The 17,703-nt window shown below is 40.8% G+C and overlaps 2 protein-coding genes across 2 annotated transcripts in view; one reads left to right on the top strand and one right to left on the bottom strand.

Annotated features, from left to right (window-relative positions):
* LOC106088019 (uncharacterized) overlaps positions 1 to 17,703 on the bottom strand; it is a 213,908-nt gene that overhangs the window by 179,009 nt on the left and 17,196 nt on the right. The gene's annotated exons all lie outside the window — the stretch shown is intronic.
* Positions 7,178 to 17,608, top strand: LOC106088018 (membrane-bound alkaline phosphatase). Its single transcript, XM_013253297.2, has 3 exons — positions 7,178 to 7,287; positions 11,568 to 12,718; positions 17,216 to 17,608. Exons 1-3 carry the CDS (start codon positions 7,215 to 7,217, stop codon positions 17,546 to 17,548), a joined length of 1,557 nt encoding a protein of 518 aa, XP_013108751.1. The 5' UTR covers positions 7,178 to 7,214; the 3' UTR covers positions 17,549 to 17,608.

Below are 17,703 nucleotides of genomic sequence, written 5' to 3'. Positions count from 1 at the left end.
GGCCCATTGACATATAGATTAAGTGTGAGGCAGCCACTGCGGCTATGAGACTTAAGGCGATGGGAGAATGGATTGAGGATGGGAGGAGCTCATGCCATCGCGGTAAAATCGAGGCGACGATAGGAAAACTGGAGGAAAGGGAAGAGGTCTCCAATCGGATATCTGAGATAAACCTTGATCGGCACAGTCTTGGATTGATGGAACCCTAGTATTGCCATCTGGAAGATCATTTTACACGGATGGACGGTGTGGCCCAAGGGTTCTACATTGAGAACCCAGGGACCGAGATCTGTTTTAGACTGCCTGACCATAATACGGTCCTGCAGGTGGAGATCCGGGCGATGGCGGAATGCGTGAAGTGATGTGGTACTAACGCGAGGACGTCGAGTGTGAACATCTTTACCGACTGTAAAATTGCCACAAGGGCAATAACAACCTGGACGATAAGGTCACGAACAGTCTTGCAGTGTAAGAAGGAAATTAATGCATTCTGTGAGGATGGCAAAGTCCGCATCGTTTGGGTGCCGGGCCATAACTGAGCAGGGGGGAATGAAAGTGCAGACTATTTGGCGGTGAAGGACAGAAGACTGCCGTCAATAAACTTGGTTAACCAGAAGCCTTTCGGGTCGACGCAGTCCGAGTTAAGGGCGTGGACGGCGAATGCGCTGCAACCCTATGGAACAGCGAAACGGTGGGTAGGACAGCGAAAATCCTATAAGGGGTTCCAGATCGCGAGAAGACGAGGCTATTACTGAAAGGAAGTAAGAAGGAGGTCAGTATGGCTATTGGTATCATAACGGGACACATACGACTACGAGCTCACTTATGTAAAATCGGTGCGGCAAATGATATCATGGGCGCTCATTTATGTAAAATCGGTGCGGCAAATGATATCATGTGTGGGGCATGCGGGGAAAATGATGAGACGTTGGAACATTTCCTTTGTCAATGCCCGGCTTTCGCGTCTAACAGATGCTGGCACTTAGGTGGAGACACAATACCAGACATGAACCAATTTAGGGGAATGGTATTGAAAACAATTAAGGATTTTGTAAGAAGCACGGAATTCCTAACTTAAAATTTTCTTTTTAGAGGTTACTTAATAATTTTTAGACCGCACAGCAAGCCGATTACTGACTTAGGTGTATGTCCATAGTGGCATGGAGCGGATTAATATCTGCACCCTCTTCTCAACCTAACCTAACCTACTATTCAATGTTTTTAGTGCACTAGCCGATTGCTGGGTTAGTTTATGTCCTTAGTGTCATGGGCGGATTAGAATCCATTCCCTCTTTTCAATCTAACCTAAGTGTGAAATCTCATCAAATTTAGATAAACAATTGTCCATTTAGTAAGCTCACGTAATTACTTCATAGTAGAAGGTAGACTCGTTTTTCTAGGGTATTAGTGAAGGGTAGGAACGGTTCCTCCGGTCTTTTATATTTACTTAAGGTGCTATTAAACGACATGCATCTGACTTTGGACTGGACTTTCTTATGAATATTAGAGAAATTATGGCATTTATTCCACCATCTGTTTTCCACACACAATGTTTCATTTGTATCATACGATGCGTACAACTTTAACATATGCTAAGTTTAACTTGTCATATGACAAATACATATCGTCTGATAGCACCTTTATTTCCCCTATATTTAAATTCAAATTCTAGTCACAACAAAATGCCAAAAGGCTGACTGGACAGAAAAAATTGCACAACGTTCTATTTTTTAAATGCAATTTGGGATTAAAGCTTTTAGTTTCGCAAAGGGGAGGTTTCCTCCTGATTCACTTTCAAATAGTTTCCATTTATCTAGCTAGACACATTAACATGGCAACATCATCATTGCAATTTGTCAACTTTAATTAAAAATCATTGATGCGGATGTTGCTTGTTTCGATAGTTGTTTAATATCCGTCTTTCGTCCATCAATATATGGGACAGGAGTGCATCCACACACACACACGCCGATAATAAATTCATCCTTAGCCATCACATATGGGACATTACAGAAGGGTGGTCCTAATTATTAAGCAGGTGGATTTAGCAGTTTATACATTGCTGCATATTTCAGGCAGGCTAAAACGTTAGTAGACGACGTGGGAATGAGAGCAAAGACAATGGAGGACATGTTCAGGCTTTTGATGAAAACGCATTTTTTCACAGGATACGACGGGACTCACTGAGACACCGGAATCTTGGAATAATAAGATTGGTTAAAGGCTTATCATAACGGGATCAAGGAAGTCTTGAGGCTTCAAGACATTTAAGTCACCCGGACGAATGATGGAATATTTCCGGCATTACTGAAAATGCAGGCCGACTATCTGGCGCCTCATCTATCCTTTATTTTCACAGCGTACCTAGAATTTGCTTATACTCCGAATGCCTGGTATGAGGCAAGGGTGGTATTTATACCCAAGCCCGACAAGCAAGATATGCGAAACCAAATCCATGGAACGCATTATGGATACCATGATAAAGAGTAGGACATCCAGCGAACTGCTTAAATACAAACAGCATGCCTATGTGAAGGGAAGGTCGGTGGAGACTGCCCTGAACGAGGTTGTGCATAAAATAGAAGAATCCTTCGATGACAAGACGTACACTTTGGCGGTTTGCATTGACATCGAGGGGGCGTTTAACAATGTGCGGACCGACACATTAATCCAATCCTTAGACCTTTACCGGGTGGATCGAGTCCTAAGAGACTGGATAAACCATATGCTAAGGAACAGGTGAAAAGGGAGAAAGTGGCACAGGGCACGCCACTGGGGGGCATTTGATCGCCACTACAATGGGTCACCTGCTACGCAAACGATGTTATAATACTTCTTAGGGGTAAGCATTCGAACCAGCTATGCAGAAGGACCGAAAGGGTCTTGCAGATGGCACACGATTGTACTAGACCTAGGGATCTCAATGTTAATCCAGAGAAGACTGAAATCTGCCAGTTTACGAGGAAGACGAATGTGTGCCAGTTTGACGCACCACGTTTCCCTAATAGAACAATTTTGATATCTGACAAGGTCAAATATTTAGGTGTGATCTTGGACTGAAAACTGAATTGGAAGTGTCACATTCAGGAGCGTACAGAGAAGGCTTGAAATGAGGCTTACATCCGAGGATAGTCCTCTGGCTCTACAGAAGCGTGATAAGACCGATACTTAATTACGCCTCAGTACTTTGGTGGACCGCGATGGAGAAAAATGTGCAACATTAGGACCAAACAACAAGAAATTTAGCGTGCTTTCGACAGACAGAAGGACGGACAGACATGGCTAAATCGATTTGGAATGTAAACACGATCAAAATTATACGAGGGTTGTCTTTCATATTTCGGGATTAGAGACACATTTGCATGCGTTTGGGCCAATTGTCGAAGCACTTTTCCACTCTGATTGAGGTATTTTCAAAAGATGCATTCTGAACGCATAAACCGCTTTTTTATGTGTCGAAAAACGTATACCTCTCATTTTATTTTTTACGTACGGGAATATTTTATACGTACGGTGCCAAGTCAGGACTATACGGCGGATGACATATCAAATCGATGTTTTGAATGCTCAAAAATGCAGTTGTCTTGAAAAACCCATACAGTCGACTGCAGTTTACTTTCGGCCTCATACGCGTAAATCCACGATTCATCACCTGTCACGATGTCATAGACGTGTTTCGAAGCACCGTGATCGTATTTTTGCAGAATTCTTTCGACCAATCGACACGAGCCTTTTTTTGAGCGATTGACAAATTGTGTGGGATCCAACGCGAAAAAATTTTTTGACGGTCAAATGCAATGTTGAATGTATGCTGGTCCCACTAATGCCTAAGGTTGTCTCAATCTTAGGATAGGTCACATGACGATCTTGCAATATCAGTTGGCGCACAGCATCAATGGTTTTTGGAACAAAAACTAACTTTGGACCACCTTCACGAAATTCGTCTTGGAGTTAATTACGACCTTGGTTGAATTCAGGATACCATCAATAAACACTGGTCCTGATGGAGCTTCATCGCCAAAAAACTTAATTAATATAATCGATGCACCATTGTTAAATTAATCCATGTCGAAAATTAAAAAAAAAATCGCACGAAAATGTTCACGATTAAATTTTATTTTTTGGGCGAGATGGATCTTTTAAGTTACTTTAAACAACAAAAATAGCTCTCGTATGTAAAAATGTTCTGAGTACGTATAACTTCAAAAATTTCAAGCTTTAGAGCTGTCAGTTGTCAGATTGCAACACAAGGGTTGTCCAAGCCCCAAATATTAAAGGCCACCCTCGTATATATAGTATGAGTATACCCCTATCCTATGGAGGAGGGAATACAAATTTTTACCAGCTGTTAGTATCCGATAGTGGTGGCGACCAGTACAGCAACAAAACGTGATAAATGTATGACTCCTTGCCAGAATAAGGTTTGCGTTGTAGTAATCCGACTAAATAACAACAAGGCAGCAGGAGCCGATGGTTTATCAGAAGACCTTTTTAAGACGGGGGACGACAAGCTACTTTTCTATTGAACAGATGTCGGGCCGAATCTTATATACGTTCCACCATGGATCGCATTTGTCGAGTTCTTTGCCCGGTATCTCTTTTAGCCAAACAAAGGATAATGAATAAGAAATGCTATGTTATTGGAACTGTATGAAGTTGTCCATGAATTGGTCCATAATTGAATTAAATGTTGGAGACACAGAAAAAATAATAATCGGTTTTAATCACAAAATTAATTGATCCTATTAATTTTTTAATAAACAGCTTTAATCATAAAAATTATAATATCAATCACCGGTTTTTAAAAAGTAATTGAAAAACATTCCAATTAAAATAATTGCATATTCAATTAAATCGGAAAAAATTGCGGTTTCCAGGGATTCAAGAAGTCAAATCGGGAGATCGGTTTATATGGGAGCTATATTTAAATCTGAACCGATATGGCCCATTTGCAATCCTCAACGACCTACATCAATAACAAGTATCTGTGCAAAATTTCAAGTGGCTAGCTTTACGCCTTCGACCGCTATCGTGATTTCGACAGACGGACATGGCTAGATGGACTCAGGATGTCGAGACGATCAAAAATATATATACTTTATGGGTTCCTAGATCGATATTTCGAGGTGTTACAAACGGAATGACTAGATTGGTATTCCCCCATCCTATGGTGGTGGGTATAAAAGTGATAACTTCGGCCGGGCCGAATCTTGGGAACCCACCACCATGCAAATAAATTTAGTTGAAAGGCACAATTTATTCTACGTACCAAACGTCTGTTAAGCCAGCACACATTAAAGCTTCTAGGAATCGAACAAGGATGATCGAGAGACCGGCTTACATGAGAGCTATATCAGGTTATAGTCCGGTTTGAACTGTACCAGACACAGTTCTTGGAAGTCATAACAGAACACTACTTGCAAAATTTCATCCAAATCGGATAAAAATTCCGGCTTTTAAGGACTCAAGAAGTCAAATCGGGATATCGGTTTTTATAGGAGTTATATCAGGTTATAGACCGATTTGGACCGTACTTGGCATAGTTAATGTAAGTCTTAACAGAACACTATATGCTCAATTTCTACCAAATCGAACAAAAATTGCGTCTTCCAGGGACTCAAGAAGTCAAATCGGGAGATCGATTTATATGGGAACTATATCTTAATCTGAACCGATATAGGCAATTTGTAATCCTCAATGACCTACAACAATATTAAGTATCTGTGCAAGCGGTTGGCTTAACGCGTTCGATCGGTATCGGGATTTCGACAGACGGACAAACGGGCGGACATGGCCAGATCAACTCAGAACGTCGATACTATCAGGAATATGTGAACTTTATGGGGTCTTGGACGAATATTTCGAGGCGTTACAATTGGAATGACTAGATTAGTATACCCCCATCCTAAGGTGGTGGGTATAAAAAGTGAAAGCGTGCTAAGTTCGGCCGAGCCAAATCGTATATACCCTCCACTATGGATCGTATTTATCGAGTTCTTCACACGGCATCTCTTTTTGCGCAAACAATGGATATAAAATTACTATGCTATTCGAGCTATACGAAGTTGAATTGAATATTGGAGACCATAACAGAAGTCATATTCTTCAGCCAATATGGATAAGAATTGCGCCCTTTAGTGGCTCAAGAAGTAAAATCGAAAGATCGGTTTATATGGGAGCTGCAGCAGATTCAAAACATATTTGACACGTATGTTAAACGTCATGAGAGAAGTCGTTGTGCAAAATTCAAAATTCAGCCAAAACGGATAGGAATTGCGCCTTCTAGAGGCTTAAGAAGTAAGATCGGGAGATCGGTTTATATGGGAGCTATACCAGGTTATGGACCTATTTAGACTATACAAGCACAACACCTTACGCAACATTTCAGCCAAATCGAATTAGAATTACACTCTGTAGAGGCTCATGAAGTTAAGATCCCAGATCGGTTTATATGACGGCCATATCAAAACATGGTCTGATATGGCCCATTTACAATCCTAACTGATCTACACTGATAGGAGGTATTTGTGAAAAATTTCAAAATTTCGACTGACAGACGAACGGACATGGCTAGGTCGACTTAAAACGTCATGACAATCAAGAATATATTTACTTAATGGGGTCTTAGATGAATATATCGAGGTGATACAAACAAAATAACGAAATTAGTATACCCCATCCTATGGTGAAGGTCATATAAATAGTTTCAAATTATTAACAACAATTTTATGTAGCCTTCAAGAAGCAATATCAGGGCTTCCCATTCACCGAAAAAAACAATAATTGATTCTCTGTTTATCATCTAAAATCAAATCGAAGCTCATAAACAGTTTGAAGAAAATTAAGCGTATAAATTAATCGATTAGGCAAAACTTTCGCAGCTAAAAAAAAGTCCAAAATCAATAATGCACATAAATTTATAGGACTGTAAATAAGAAACATTTTATGGGGTGGTCGAGAATTTACAACCATCGATTAAGACTCTGGTGGCTGAACTTTGGACACGATAAGATTAGTCCATAACGATCAAATATTACGAATGACGCTTTTAATGGTTATTCCCTATGAGACGCAAGGAGTCCAAGAACTCGGCCAAATCATGGGGTTTAGTGCTATTCGATTGCCGGCCCATAACGCAGTTTTAATTGGCGAGTGACATAGAATTGAGTTTGAAAAAAAGAAAATTGTTACGGAAATCGGAAAGGAAATCGGAAATGATTGTTCGCTATTTTTCTTTTGTGGCTGTGATACTTTTGGTGGCCTCTGCCGCTTTGGGCAAGGACCATGGTTAGTATGTCCAAAAGGTGATATTAAATACGGATACAAATTGATTAAAAAAACATGATTATCTTGTTCAAAAAAACACATTCCGATTATTCGGGATAAATTATGCAAACCAAATTATATGAAAGGAAGTGACACATAACGCTAACCTCTGCAAATATTGCCAACTATTTACCTCGTGTGTGCAATCAACAGTTCAAAGTCACGTTGGAGTTATGTAAGGATTGGAGTTATATAAGGATTGGAGTTATATAAGGATGTAAGCTCAACGCTCTTATATACAGGACTAGCTGGACGGGGCCCGCTCTGCTGCGCCTTCTTTCACTCTCTTATTTTATCTGAGCCCTATACTGGCACGGTCACGGAAAAAAAAGTCCTATTTGGGGGTGCTGGCCTATCAGATATTTTGCACCAATGTGGATATCATATTGGTGCTCTACTCCCAAATACCTTTAATTCGAGCCTTATATTGCTATAGTTGGTAAATATATCCGGTATGGCTTTTGGGGGGTGAGATTCGTGCTCTAGTCACAAATACCTTTCATTTAAGTCCCATATTGTAATCATTGGGTTAAATTTCCATTGGTCGGGCTTTGGAGATGGGGCGGTAGCCCTAGACATCCCACCTTAGATAAGTCTACCAAATTTCTGTGTTTGAGTTATTATAAAGAACTAAATTTCGCGTAAATCGCACCACCCATTTTCGAGATCTGGCGTTTTTAAAAAAGGGCTAAGAGGAGGGTTCGCCCATTAAAATTTGGATGTTAGGTCTACTTCATGCTATTGGTTTTGTTGGTGGGTTGAAGTAGCCAAACCCTTTACCCCGAAAGTGGATATCAGATTCATACTATACTCCCAAAATCACATTTGAGCTACATATTGCTATAGTCGGCATATTCTACCACTACCACTTGGTATACTATCAGCTATCACTTCGTATAGTACATTTTTAAAGATCCGTAGGTTCTCCTGTGCCTATCCCAATTTGAGGGTAAAAAGTGTACTCTCTTACCAAAGACCTTTTATTGCTATTCTATACTATCCTGATAGTCCTTCATCTAATATTTTTAATTCCTTTTTATATCCAGAACCAAAGGATGAAGGTATATTAATTTTGTCATTCCGCTGGCAACACGTCGAAATATGCATTTCGGACCCTAGAAACTACATATATTATTAATCGTCATAAAAATATAAGACGATCTAGCCATGTCCGTCCGTCTGTTGAAATCACGCTATAGTCTTTCAAAATAGAGATATTGAGCTGAAACTTTGCACAGACTCTTTTTTTTTTTCTTTTAAGTTCGAAAATGAACTATATCTTGATATAGCCCCAATATAGATCGATCAATCGGTGGATCGTTCTATATGGGGGCTATATCAAGGCTATATAAGGTCTTAGGGCCATAAAAGCCACATTTATTGTCCGAGTTTGCAAAAGTTTGGGACATTGAGTTGTGTTGGGCCCTTCTACATCCATTTTCAACTTGGACCAGATCGGTGCAGATTTGGATACAGCTGCCATATAGACCGATCTCTCGATTTAAAGTCTCCCCCGCTGCTGGGAGGTTTTGGGGGGTGGGGAGGCCCCTTGGACACCAAGTAATTAATTTGTATGTTAGATTTGTACTCTACTTTTAAATACCTTTCATTTGATACCCATATTGCCCAAAGCGGTAAGTGTCCTGTTGGGTGGTGTTTTTGGGGTTGGGGGAACCCTTGACACTATGGGTGTCATTTTTATGCCAAGTTCGTACTCTACTCTTAAATAACATTTATATTATATAACAATATGGATATCAAATCCATATTGTTATAATCGGTAAACATGTACGGTCGGGTGGGTTTTGGGATGGGGCGTCCCCGCAGGTTAGTTGAACCCAAAATTGTATACCAATTTCGTGTTTTTGGGGTACCATAGCTGGCATACAAAATTTCGCTTAAATCTTTGCGCCCACCTCCGAGATCTGGCGTTTCGGAAAATTGGGGTAAGGGGGAGGGTCCGCCGCCATATAGGCAGATCTGCTGATTTTGGGTCTTAGACCTATAATATGACCATTTATTACCCGATTTAGTTGAAGTTTGGAATAGGAAGTTGTATCAAGACTCCCGACATCTGTCCCGAAAATCATATAGACCGATCTTCAGCTTTAGGATGTAAAGAGCATAGAATATTCATTTATTATCCAATTACGCTGAAATTTGAAACAGTGAGCTGCTTTAAGACTCCCGATATCCACCCAAATATGGTCCCGATCGGACAATATTTAGATATAGTTGCCATATAGCTCGATCAGCCGGTTTAGGGCTTTAGCTTAATAAACGACTCATTTATTATCCGATTTGGATGAATTTTGGAATATTGAGTTGTATTAACCCTCCCGACATCCGATCCGAATATGGCCCAAAACGGAGCATATTTAGATATATCTGCCATATAGACGCGTAAAGCTAACCACTTGAAATTTTGCTTAGATGCTTAATGTTGATGTAGGTCGCTGAAGATTGCAAATGGGCCATATCGGTTCATATTTAGATATAGCTCCCGATTTGACTTCTTGAGCCCCTGGAAGCCGCATTTTTTGTCCAATTTGGCTGAAATTGAGTATGTAGTGTTTTGATGACTTTCAACAACTGTACAGTTCAAATCGGTCTATAACCTGATATAGCTCCCATATAAACCGATCTCCCAATTTGACTTCTTAAAGCCTTACAAGCCGCAATTTTTGTCCGATTTTGCTGAAATTGGCTAAAATTGAGTACGTAGTGTTTTGGTATGACTTCCAACAACAGTGTCAAATACGGTCCGAGTCGGTCTATAACCTGATATAGCTCCAATATAAACCGATCTCCCGATTTGACTTCTTGAGCACTTACAAGCCGCAATTTTTTTGTTTTGTACGTTTGTTAAAATAAATGGGCTTTCTCGTCGGTGCAAAAGCAATGCCGCAATTTTGATTCGAGTCAATGTGTAGTGTTGATGCGGTATTTCCATTTCCATCTTACATTCACTCTGAACACCGAAACACAACAACAAGATTATTTCATGCAAATGTTGACTGTGATTGTCATGCAAGTCAAGCTCTTGCATTTTGGGCAGAAAAAAGTTGGATATCATCTTACGGTAGCACTCACCATTCACAGTTACGTTACGATTCGCATCATCTTTGAAGAAGTACGGTCCAATGATGCCACCAGCCCATAAACCGCACCAAACCGTGACTTTTTCTGGATGAATTGGTAGCTCTTGCAATGTTTCTGGCATTGAGCCAAAAATGAGCATCGTCGCTCAATGGAAGAAGCGCGCAATGAACTTTCTTATAGGAGCACGCATATTGATAATAAAATTCAATTATTTGCAAACGTTGTTCATTTGTAAGACGATTCATGGTAAAATTATAGACCAAGCTAATGATGTTTGACAGTGAAACAAAACACGAAACCTGCGTGAGCTGTTTAAACCAGTGTTGCTAAAAAGATAATAGCTAAACAAGTAATTGTACCTCCTAAAAGCTGAAGATGTCAAGATTCAAGATCGGTTTATATGGCAACTATGTAAGGTTATGTACCGATTGCGCCATACTAAGCACAGTTGTTGGAAGCGATACCAAAACACCACGTGCAAAATTTCAGTCAAATCGGATAAGAATTGCGCACTCTAGGGCCTCAAGAAGTCAAGACCCAAGATCGGTTTATATGGCAGCTATATCAAAACATGGACCCATTTGAAGCACAGTTGTTGGAAATGATACCAACACCCTCTAAATGCTTAAGAAGTCAAGACCCAAGATCGGTTTATATGGCAACTAAATCAAAACATGTACCGATTTGGCTCACTTACAATCCCAATCGACCTACACTAATATAAAGTATTTATACAAAATTGCAAGCGCCTAGCTCTACTCCTTCGAAAGTAATCGTGCTTTTGACAGACAGACGGACGGACAAACGGACGGACATGGTTAAATCTACTTAAAATGACATGAAGATCAAGAATATATGTACTTTATGGGGTCTCAGGCGCATATTTCGAGCTGTTGCAGAATGACGAAATTAGTGTACCGCCATCCTATGGTGGAGGGTATAAAAATTACTCTCTAGAATATTATTAGAAGTTTAAGCAACTCTTCGCTACTCATACCAGTGTTTTGAGCATAACACCTCATCAATTGCGGTTACACCGCTTGCTGTTCTCTGGTCTTCAATGAATTGGCGAAAAGTTTATTCATGTTTTTGAACCTAATTAAACTCATGTTAATGTTTTGCTTATCACATTCTTTCAGACCACGCAAGATCACGTTCTGCTACACCCCATGCCCTTAAAAATGAGGAAGAACGTGAAACCGAATTCTGGATTAACAAGGCCCAGAATATTTTGGCTCAAAAACTTGAAGAACACCAGAAGCTCAACACCAAGACGGCCAAAAATATTATCATGTTTTTAGGAGATGGTATGTCCGTGCACACTGTCACCGCAACACGCAATTTAATGGGTGATAGTTCCGAACAAGTGTACTTTGAAAAATTCCCCTATTTCGGCTTGTCCAAAACGTATTGCGTTAATCGTCAAGTAGCCGATTCAGCATGCACAGCCACCGCCTATTTGGGTGGTGTTAAAGGCAACTATGGCACCATTGGAGTAAACGCCAATGTTCCACGTTATGACTGTAAAGCGGGTCAAAATCCAGAACACTGGGTTGATAGCATCGCCAAGTGGGCTCAGGACGCTGGTAAAAATACTGGCTTCGTTACAACCTCTCGTGTTACCCATGCTTCGCCAGCTGGCCTATATGCCCACATTGCCCAACGTGGCTGGGAAAATGATGCCGAAATCGAAGCGGCCGGTTGCAGTTCCATAGAAAACAAGGATATTGGTCGTCAATTAATGGAGTCCGAGGTGGGTAGCAATTTTAAGGTGATTATGGGCGGTGGCCGACGCAATTTCCGCAATACCACGGTCAATGATGAAGAAGGCTTTGCTGGTCGCCGTCTTGATGGCCGTAACTTGATCAACGAATGGATCCAATCGAAACAAAAATTAAATGTCAATGCTTCCTATGTATGGTCTCGTAAGGGCCTGAGTTTAGTTGATCTCGATGAAACCGAATATCTGTTGGGTCTCTTCAGTTCTTCGCATTGTCCTTACCATGGCGATTTGAGGCGAAGCCGAATCGCATTGGCTAACCCTTCGCTGAGCGAAATGACAGAGGCTGCACTAAAGGTTTTGAAAAAGAACGACAAAGGTTTCTTCCTTTTTGTGGAGGGTGCTCGCATTGATATGGCCCACCATGATACAAGGGCGCGCAAGTCTCTGGAAGACACCGAAGAGATGGCCAAGGCTGTGGCTGTAGCAAGGGAGATGTTCTCCGAAGAGGATACATTAATTGTGGTGACATCAGATCATTCGCATACCATGACCATCAATGGATATCCGGTAAGTTGCCAAAAGATTTTAGAATTAGAATATCTGAAGGCTTCTCATTTCAAGTCATAAGTTTAAATACTATATGCGAATTTATTATTTATACAAGAAGATGTACCAGAGTACCTATGGCCTAATTTTTTGTAACGTAACGATTTATATAACGAAATGGCCTAGTTGTATATAATGTAAATTTTGTAAAACTGTGATTATGGTGTATGGCATCTTGTACACCCTCCACCATATGATGGGCAATATATAGTAGACCTTTTGTCAACCGATTTCGCTGAAATTTGCCAGTGTGCATTGTCCTAGGTCGAACCATATTTGGATACATCTGCCACATAGACCGACTAAAGATTCCGAGTGCATAAAAGGTGCATTTATTACCCGATGTCGTTGAAATTTACAACAGTGACAACAGTGATTTACAACAGTATGTATTTGATTGCTTCACTCATGGAGTCCTGTTTCATAAAATATTCAAATTTTTTTTTGATCAACTTTTTGGTATCTTGACCAAAGCAAATCATTTGAATCATAGTATAAACGGGATTTGGAGATTATCTCAAATCAAGTAGATTTGGGCCCTAGTGTAAACATGGTTTTATCTTGTACTAAAACCCAAAATAAAATATATCCAATGCTTGCAATGTCACCCTGTAACACAAAGCGAAAATTTCGCTTAGGATATGTCAATGCATTTGTATACCCTCCACTATAGGATGGGGGTATACTAATTTCGTCATTCTGTTTGTAACACCTCGAAATATGCGTCTGAGACCCCATAAAGTACATATATTATTGATCTTCATGTCATTTTAAGACGATCTAGCCATGTCCGTCCGTCTGTCTGTCGAAAGCACGCTAAATTCCGAAGGAGTAAAGCTAGCCCCTTGAAATTTTGCACAAATACTTCTTATTAGTGTAGGTCGGTTGGGATTGTAAATGGCCCAAATCGGTCCATGTTTTGATATAGATGCCATATAAATCGATCTGGGATTTTGACTTCTTGAGCCTCTAGAGGGCGCAATTCTCATCCGATTTGAAAGAAATTTTGCACAACGGCTCTCTCATGACCTTCAACATACGTGTCTAATATGGTCTGAATCGATCAATAGTTTGATACAGCTTTCATATAAACCGATCTCCCGATTTTGCTTTTTGAGCCCCCACAAGGCGCAATTCTTATCCCAATGAACTGAAATATTACACAATGGCTTCTACAATGTTCAGCATTCATTTATGGTCCAAATCGGACTATACCTTGACATAAAGAGATGCCGCGCATAGAACTCGACAAATGCGATCCATGGTGGAGGGAATATAAGATTCGGCCCGGCCGAACTTAGCACGCTCTTACTTGTTTATGGTTGGGAAAGTTTCGTTTAAGTTGCATACCGAACTTAAAGCTGACACTCAAAAAAAAAAAAAAGAGTAAAGGCTGTTTTTACTCTCCTTCAAATTTTTACTTGAAAAGTAAGCGAACAGACCTACTATTTTTGTTTTTCACGGTTACTTCTTCTTCTTCGATGTCCTCACAGCTTCTGCAGAAGTCATTACTCCTTCAACCACCAGTCCGTCAGAATGTTTCTCTGTGGCCCGACACCCAGAACAGATGAATTTTGAACTCGTTGAGTGATCTGCGACAGTCGAGGACGGTTTTTGTGTTCAGAAATACGTTCTTCAGCGATTTAATAGCTGCCTGACTGTCTGAATAATCATATCCATTCCACCACTTCCATAATTGCAAGGATCTACGCTTGATACACACTGCAGTTGTCGGGTAACCTTTTCGAAATGACCCGTTTTAGATCTTAAGAGTACACCCCAAAGCCCCCTGGTCGTCTAGTTTAGAACCATCCGTATAGAAGTCTATGCAACTTCTATTACCAGGGATATCGAGTTTCAATCGATTCTACAAGGAATAGAGGTACAGTACTTTTTATCAAAAAGCGGCTGAGGTTGGGTGTAATCCACACTGCCTGGGAACATCGCATATTGTATCAAGGATAACACCGTGTCCGTAGCCGCCACATGACCAAAGAGAGAGCTTCCTTAGCCTCACGGCAGTGGTCGCAGCAATTTGTCCAGAGGAATTGGGTGTAGCATTAAATTCATTCCATCAGATGGTGTCGTCCTCAGTGCGGATGTGATGCACAAACAACCTATTGTTGGATCCGGTTGACTATCAACCAACCAAAGATAGAGCTTCCTTAACCTCACGGCGGTGATCGCAGCGATTTGTCCAAAGGCATTAGGTGTAGCTTTAAATTCATTGCATCAGATGGTGTCGTCCTCAGAGCGGGTGTGATGCATAAACAACCTATCGTTGGATCCGATTGACTATTGAACAGTAGTTGGACTTTTAAAACGCCGTCCACTAGACCACAACACCATATTGCATTATGGGTCTGACAACTGCAGTATATACACAATGCATGACACGGGGTCTAAACCCTCAACCTTAGCCAATGGCTCTCTTGCAGATGCCCCTTCCAAAATGTTGGATTTTAATTTCAATTTCCTGACTAGCAAAACACCCAGATCTTTTGCGCTTTCTGTAAATGGAACATTCTCTCCTCCCAAGAAGAGGAGAGAATGTAGGCAACTTGTGTTTCCCGTCGAAAAGAACTACTTCTGTCTCGCACGGATTTATACCTAGACGACTTTCGGTAGCCGACTTCGCTGTTGCAAAGTAAAGTAGACAGTACATCTCCTTGAGGGGTTCCTCTGCTGACCCATCTTTTTAGATCCACAGATCCCAAGCCTGGCGTAGTGCATCTTTTATCAAGTAAGTTATTAAGAAACTATTTTAGGGTAGAGTTGATGCCTAGAAACTCCAACTCCTTCATGATTGACGTCGGCTTTACATTATTGAAAGCACCTTCAATGTCAAGAAATGCTATCATTGCATTCCTTGACAGCGAGAGAACCCTCTATGTAGCCAACTAGGTAGTGAAGGGCTGTTTCAGTGGATTTGCCTTTACTATATGCATGCTGCTGCCGCGACAGGCGATTTCCAGGGATCTTTGCCTTAAGATATGTTTCTACTAACCTCTGAAGTCTTCAGCCCCTGGTTCCTGGATAAGAACCACTTCAAATCCCCCTGCCTTCAGGAGGACCTTAAGTGCCGCCGAAGCGGCCTTAAAATGGTGAAAGATCTGAATCCATAGTCAGGATTCAGAACTTTCACCACTGTTGTGTTAGCCTCGTCTTCTGATTCCACCAGGAGTTCATCCTCACAAGATGAGGATGACAGATTAATAGGGCCAAAATATTTCGCCTTCTTGTGATAAGGTTTTCCTGCTTTCGAAATGGAAATGACCTTCGTGTCCCTCCATCCCACAGGTATATATGACATGCTGATACAATCAGAGTATATTTCCCTAAGCCATGAAACCAGTCTATCAGACACAGCTTGTAATTCAACCGGTGATACATCTTGAAGGCCTGGCGACTTAAAGGAGTCGAAACTTCTTATCGCCCAATGGATTTTCGGCTCAGACACATTTAACCTCCGACGAAAGCATACCAGTGACAATCTCCACGTTGATCGTTGGAGAATTTCCCGGGAAATGTGTATCAATGAGGAGTTCTAGTGTTTCCTCACTAGACATAATCCACACATTCTTTGACTTCTGAATATACCCACCCCCCTAATAGGTCTCGAGGACAAAATCTTCCTTAGCCTATAGGCTTCAGATGTATCCTCCACGGAGCTGCAGAATTCAACCCAGGGTTTGTTCTGAGCCTTTCTCAGTTCGCCCTTATATTTTCTTAGCTCAGCCTTATAGATGGCCCAATCTTGTGGTGATCTTGTGGCTTTTGCTCTGTTGAAGAGTTTTCTGCAGCCCTTCCTTAGACCTACCAGCTCTGGGGTCCACAAATCGCCAGATTGCAACTTATAATATATTCAATAAGTAGCTCACACCTAAGGTTTGAAGGCGGCATCACTGAATCGTGTGCCATATATAAGGAAGACTTATTTATTTCAAGGCTGGCTACTACTAAATCTTCAGTGCTTAGCAACGGAAGAAGAAAAAAATTAAAACTACTCTTTGCAAGAATACAGGGTCTGTGTCTCCCATTCCCCGCACCCTTGAGTAGTTTAAATCCCAGAATTCTTAGTCCACGAACCATTCCCCCCACACCCATGGTTCCTGAACAATAATCACATCAAATCCCCTGCCATCAGGAGGACCTTTAGTGCCGCTGAAGCGGCCGTACAATGGTGGCGATTTATTTTAGAAACCGGACCATAGTCAGGATTCAGAACTTCCACCACTGTTAAGTTAGCGTCGCCTTCTGATTCCATCAACAGTCCATCCTCACAAGATTCGTTAGAATTTAATATTACTCATGGTAACCGATCTTTCAATGTTAGCTCATGAACCAACAGATATCTCCTGCTTGGGCCGATTTTCTACAATTTTCAGTTTACCTGTGAAGTCTATTACATATTATGCATTAAATATTTTCAACTTACCATTTTTTTTTCTTTTTCAGTACCGTGATCAGGACATCACTGGACTAGCTGCCGATGTAGCTGATGACAATCTGCCTTATACCATTCTATCCTATGCTAATGGACCTGGCTTTTATTCAACCTATGGTGATAGAGGTCGCAAGCTTGTTACCACCAAGGATACGCAAAACTCTAAATTTGAATATTTATCCACTGTTCCCCTGGATTCAGAAACTCATGGTGGCGATGATGTCGGTGTTTTCGCTTCTGGCCCATATGCTCACTATTTCAGTGGCAATTATGAACAAACAAATATACCAGCCATGATGGCGAAGGCAGCTAATATTGGTCCTTTTGCCTCAGTGTCAGTGTAATCACACTTAATGAAGTTTTTATTTTCAATTTTCTTAATAAAGTAATTTTGCAGATAGAAAGTGTATTTTATATGGAAATCTTATTTCATCCAAAATATATTTGTAGACACATGTATATAGAAATATACAATACATATGAGAATACATGTCGATTA

This window comes from Stomoxys calcitrans, chromosome 5 (assembly GCF_963082655.1).
Source record: "Stomoxys calcitrans chromosome 5, idStoCalc2.1, whole genome shotgun sequence".
Classification (NCBI taxonomy): Eukaryota; Metazoa; Arthropoda; class Insecta; order Diptera; family Muscidae; genus Stomoxys; species Stomoxys calcitrans.
This window is presented reverse-complemented; position numbering and strand designations above follow the sequence as displayed.

Bases quoted from the DNA above. Each gene is read 5' to 3' on its own strand.
- LOC106088018 (XM_013253297.2), top strand. From the start codon at position 7,215: ATGATTGTTCGCTATTTTTCTTTTGTGGCTGTGATACTTTTGGTGGCC. The intron at 7,288-11,567 runs GTTAGTATGTCC...ACATTCTTTCAG, and splicing joins CGCTTTGGGCAAGGACCATG to ACCACGCAAGATCACGTTCT. The intron at 12,719-17,215 runs GTAAGTTGCCAA...TTTCTTTTTCAG, and splicing joins TGACCATCAATGGATATCCG to TACCGTGATCAGGACATCAC.